The following is a 6,187-nucleotide window of genomic DNA, read 5'->3' on the forward strand; positions in this document are numbered from 1 at the left end:
CTCTAAATGCATGAAGTCGTGTGAGGAAGTATGTCGGATTACACTTTGGGTCCGTTTGATAATATCCAGATATTTCGACCTGGCGCTTTAAAGACTATTAAAGTAAAACGCAGATGGAAAGCATGGGGTATCAAATGGAATGGGTCGCATGGTCCATCCGAATCCCGTCCGACCAATAAACTCCGCTCCGGGTTCTGCCTCCAGCCCGGAAAGCGAAGGTAAAGCTTTGTTTGAGATGTTTCTGAATGTAATTCCATTAAGGGGTTATTAAAACATGTACACACAAACACGCGTGCGCGCACCTACACACACTTACACATCTAAAACAGGTTTTAGATAAATAACAATAACCCAGGTAATACCGACATTTATAGGAAACAAAGACATTATATAGGTAACAAAGACATTATATAAGTATCAAATACATTTTACTTGTAACGCAGATATTATACAGGTAATGCAGACATGTTTTAGGTTACAAAGACGTTGCTGTATATAGGTAACAAAGACATTTTATAGGTAACGAAAACATTACATAGGTAACAAACAGTGACGTGCGGTGAGGTTAATGGATGGTGAGGCACTGACGTCATCAATCATATTTACAAACATATGAACCATACTGAGTAACTTATTCACCATTTAATTGACAACAGTTAACGTGTTTTGTTTAAAATATCATTTCAACATGTTTTTTCATATACAAACTGCAGCATAGAAAAAAGCACAAACCTTATTATCGTCTTACCTTTACTTGTAAATAAAGCCCATATGCCGCTCCTTCTGAAGAAAATGACTTGCCGCTTGCTATCACTTCTTCTATTATTTTTAGCGTCATAATCTCAGGGCTCACCGGCGCCCCCTAACTTGAGGCACGGGAACTTCTGGCCTCACCCAGTTGCTTTTTTGCCGGCGTTTAGCGCTCAGCACAAGAAACACGTCCCTCAGTTATTTATAAAAACAAACACTGTACATCATATACCTCTGTTAAATTATGTAAACTCAGCTCATAGAGTACAAGTGATTGAACCGACATACAGAGAGACAGCAGTACCGTCTGACTGCATAGGTATTGCGCAATCCAAGGTGAGGCTCAGCGGGCTGCTGCCTCATCGCACGTCACTTCTTAGTATCTGAACGGCAAATGCGGAAATTCAGCGATTTTGAAAAGAAAAAACACCCAAAAATGATACATTTAAATGGAAAATGACTGCAAAGCACAAATTACTGAACTTAAATATAATAATAATTGAATTTATTTTTCTCTTTTCTTCCCATGACAGGTGAGGCACAGCCTCACCTGCCTCTCCTGACTGCACGTCACTGGTAACAAAGACATTATATAGTTAACAAAGACATTATACAGGTAATGCAGGCATTATATAAGTATCAAAGACATTATACATGTAACGCATACGTTATACAGGAGATGAAGATATTATACAGGTAACAAAGACTTTATACAGGTAATCCAGACATTTTATAATTAACAAAAAATTATACAGATGATGCAGACATTATACAGGTAACAAAGATGTTATACAGATAACCCATTTGTTTTACAGATTAACATATAAGTTACGCAGGTAAAGCACAAGTTACGTAGATATTGCATTTGTTACACAGATAATACATAAGTCATGCGGATAACTCATAAGTTATGCAAGTAAAACACAAGTTACACAGGTAATGCATATGTTACAGATATAATGCATGAATTACAAACAACGCATAGGTTACTCAGAAAAGGCACACAATACGCAGATAACGCATAAGTTACACATATAATGCATACGTTACTCAGATAACGCATAAGTTAAGCAGATAGCGCATAAGTTACGCAGATAACTCATAAGTTACGCAGATAGCGCATATGTTACTCAGATAATGGATAAGTTACCAGATAATGCATAGGTTACGCAGATAACGCTTTAATTAAGCAGATAACTCATAGGTTACGCAGATTATGCATAAGTAACGTAGATAATGCATCCGTTACTCAGATAACGCACAAGTTACGCAGATGACACATACGTTACTCAGAAAAGGCACACATATAATTCATATGTTACTCAGATAACGCATACGTTACCAGATAACGCATAAGTAACGTAGATAATGCATACGTTACACAGATAACATATAAGTTAAGCAGATAACCTATAAGTTACGCAGATAACACATACGTTTCACAGATAACCTATACATTATGCAGATAACGCACAAGTTACGCAGATAACGCATAATTTACGCAGATAACTCATAAGTTACGCAGATAACTCATAAGTTACGCAGATAACTCATAAGTTACGCAGATAACGCATATGTTACTCAGTTAATGCATAAGTTACCAGATATCACATTAGTTACGCAGATAACGCATATGTTACTCAGATAATGCATAAGTTACCAGATAACGCTTAAGTTAAGCAAATAACTCATAGGTTACGCAAATAACGCATAAGTAACGTAGATAACGCATACGTTACTGAGATAACGCAAAAGTTGCGCAGATAACACATACGTTACTCAGACAACGCATAGGAGACCAGATAACGCACAAGTTACGCAGATAACGCATACATTACACAGATAACGCATATGTTACACATATAATGCATGAATTACGCAGACAACGCATAGGTTACTCAGAAAAGGCACACATTACACATATAATGCATATGTTACTCAGATAACGCATACGTTACCAGATAACGCATAAGTAACGTAGATAACGCATACGTTACACAGATAACATATAAGTTACGTAGATAACCTATAAGTTACACAGATAACCTATACGTTACGCAGACAACACATAAGTTACGCAAACAACACAAGTTATGCAGATAACGCATAAGTCACTTAGATGACACATACGTTACACAGACAATGCATACGTTACTCAGATAACACATATGTTACGTAGATAACGCATATGCTATGCAGATAATGCATAGATTATACATATAACACATAAGTTACTCAGATAATGCATAAGTTACACAGATAACGCTTGTGGTTCCTAGAATTAGTATTATTAATTAGTATCCCGAAAGGGATAAAACAGAAGAAGATGAATGAATGAATGATTGCTTTGAGAGTCATTATTTTGTGTTAATTCAGCCAAATTGTTGAAACAATAAAAAAACAGAAAATTTTTGGTCTTGCTTGGCTTTACATGTTCTGTTTAAAATATCTGAATTCTAGTTAACACACACAAATAAAGGCCACATGAGTAGTTTCATCGTAATACTTACCAGTTTTTAGAATTTATTGGCTAACTGATAAAGTCAAAGAATGAACAGTAAAACATTTTGCCCAAAATGTCTTACTCTGGCATCTAAAAGGAATCTTAGAGGTCTTTAATTCTAAAACATACATGCTTTGCACACCATGGATAAATCTTGAGTGTTTAATCTCTGGTAATTACAAAGATTTTCTTGGGTTAATAAAAATAATCCGGTCTTAATCAGACCCCCTACCCAGACCTCCGCTGTGCCTTCTTTACCTCTTTTGTGAGGGATGAATTCTCAGTCATATAAATAGACACCTTCACAACTCTCCAGCACAATTCTTGGTGACAGCAGGAAACTGTTGGCTAGCTAAGGAGAGGTCTTTATTAGCAGGTTTACCATAAAAACAAACCGTTTCAGATTTTATTTTCCAAATTGGCTGTATTTAGACCTCCAGACTGACGTCATTTCCACATGTCGTAGTTGTCAGGCGTGTCGAGGTAAGCGGCAGCTCATCTTTATCGGTGATCCTGTCAACGGGTAGACTTCGCCAAAAGAATCAAGAGGCACTGAGGCATTCGCTTTTGAGGAGTTTTATCCACGGAAAAGAAAGTCCGGGCAATTTTTCTGAGACTTTCAAAAGAAAACTTTTTATTTATGACCTGAGCAGCTTCTGAGCCTGCATGTAAACAAAGAGACCCCTGTGATGAGTCTGAAAGATCTCACTTCAGAAATAGCAATGGAGAACAGACACAGCCACAACGGAAGCAAAGACAGGCTGGGACTGAGCTTCACTATCGACTACCTCCTGTTCAACAGAGTCAAAGGCTCCAAAGACCAGACGACAGGCAGTTCTGCTGCAGAGCAGACAAACAGCAGCACACTAAACGATCAAAACCCTACACTCAAAGAGGTGGACAAGCGTTTGATACTGTCGGAGGAAGACTCTGTTCGACACAAAGCCAGCGAAGAAGAAGAGAACGAAGATCATGGGGAGCAGAAAGTGACCCTCGCCCCACCATCTACCAATCCAGAGAAATCCGCCGACAAACCCAACCAGTCCTACATCGCACTCATCTCCAGGGCAATCCTGTCCTCCAAGGAGAAGAAATTATTGCTGTGTGACATCTACCAATGGATCATGGACCATTACCCGTACTTTAAGAGCAAGGTATGTTCCTGCCAGGCTTTCTCTTTTTGTCTGTGTCTCTAGAGGACGTTCACGTTGGCACAGAGGGCACATTTTCAGAATAACAAATAGCTGCTCTGGACATGAATCCCATGTTATAGAGATGTTTACGTTAGCCAGAACATGACCGCATGTTTGATGGTAGCCATCGACATGCTGAAGTCTGGCATTAAAATAGCAAACTGACCTAGTTGGCGCAGGTAATCTGTCTGAACAATCAGGGACAGTAGATGATCTACTTGATCAGGATAAAGTAATCCTGTTGCTAGGTAGCAAACTGCCTCTGCCTTCACCAGGTGATACAACAGATTGCCTGTTGGATTACCATTGATCGGTGGTTGACGTGCTAAAACAGGACCTTGAGGTGTCATGTGTTACTGCGATCTTGCTCTTAACACAAAATGGCTGCCAACGAGGTTTGCGTCCAGGAGCGGATCCCTGTTTCATTAGACTCTTGCTTGCTGTTGGGATTTAGCCCTCATGTATTTTCTGCACTTGTCTCCACAGGATAAAAACTGGAGGAACAGCGTTCGCCACAACTTATCCCTCAATGAATGCTTCATCAAAGCAGGACGGAGCGACAACGGCAAAGGACACTTCTGGGCAATCCACCCAGGAAACTATCAAGACTTTTCCAAGGGGGACTACCACTGTCGGCGTGCGCGACGGAGGGTACGTAGGGTCCCGGGACAGCTCCACGTTTCCTCACTGACTTCCCCCTTTCACCCTACTTCCACCCTCACCCGCCCTCACAGAACAGCCTGTTGGTGTTGTTCTTCAGCCGCAACGCTTCCTCCGCCCTGCTTGGCACCCAGACTGTACTGGCCTTGGTCCAGCATTCACCCACAAGTAGGGCTCCAGCTGGGTCTGAACGCATCCGTACCCTAAAAAGCTCTGATCATACTTTGGCCCCATAAACCATAAATTCAGCTTCCCCATAGCTCAGTGGAAACCACCATGAAACTTCTTTTTCTTTGAATTCTTCTTTCTTTTAGGACATTTGTGATCTTGGGAAGCATTGTTTTTCAGAGGCTGCTGCACTTTTTTCTTTTGTATGTTAAAGGTTTTAGAATGTTTTCTCATATTATTATTAAATTGTTTCCTATTAAAACACACTTTTTCATCACTTGTGTCGTTTGTGCATTTATTTCACATTACTGTGTTTTATTTTTGTGACCAAGAGTTTCAGCGTGTCCTTTTCTCAGCTAAACTACACTAAATAATATAGTGTTATCATGGATATGACTAACAAAGATGAACCGTGTGAGTCTGAGTGTGTGTGTGTGTGCGTGGGTGTGTGTGTGTGTGTGTGTCCATATGTGTTTGTGGCATTAGACTTGGCTAAAAGTGAGCCCACGGCAGAAATGCCACCCAGTGTCACATGCTAATTAGCCAAAGCTGTTGAGATGCAAAATCTTGAGCCCCAAAAGGTTCAAATCTGGGTTTTCCAAAGTTGGCCCCATAAGGAAACGGGCAGATAATCCCAGCAATCCCAAATAGTTTCAAGAAATAGGAAGCTTATCACACTGTGTAATCTGCAGTCGCTGGTGCGGATAGACGGGGACCACAGGAGGTCTTCCATGAGGGGAGCAGAGGAAAGGTAAGGAGCTAGAAAGAGGAGGGGGCTCTGACTTCTAGAGGGGAGGAAGGAGGCGTCTGAGGAAAATGATGAAATAAAGTCAAAGTCTTTGCTGAGACAGGATAAAGTTTGGAGGCTGAATCGGGTTTGGCTCTTTATCAGGAGAGATGAAATGGAATAAAA

General features: G+C 40.3%; 1 protein-coding gene across 1 annotated transcript; it reads left to right on the plus strand.

Annotated features, from left to right (window-relative positions):
• The first annotated feature begins 3,579 nt into the window (after positions 1 to 3,579).
• On the plus strand, positions 3,580 to 5,548 carry foxq2 (forkhead box Q2). Its single transcript, XM_011473845.4, has 2 exons — positions 3,580 to 4,407; positions 4,933 to 5,548. The coding sequence occupies exons 1-2, from the start codon at positions 3,943 to 3,945 to the stop codon at positions 5,311 to 5,313; spliced, it is 846 nt and encodes a 281-aa protein (XP_011472147.1). The 5' UTR covers positions 3,580 to 3,942; the 3' UTR covers positions 5,314 to 5,548.
• Positions 5,549 to 6,187: the final 639 nt, after the last annotated feature.

The sequence above is a fragment of the Oryzias latipes genome, chromosome 4 (genome assembly GCF_053564925.1).
Source record: "Oryzias latipes strain Hd-rR chromosome 4, Olatipes_Hd-rR_3.1".
NCBI classification, from domain to species: Eukaryota; Metazoa; Chordata; class Actinopteri; order Beloniformes; family Adrianichthyidae; genus Oryzias; species Oryzias latipes.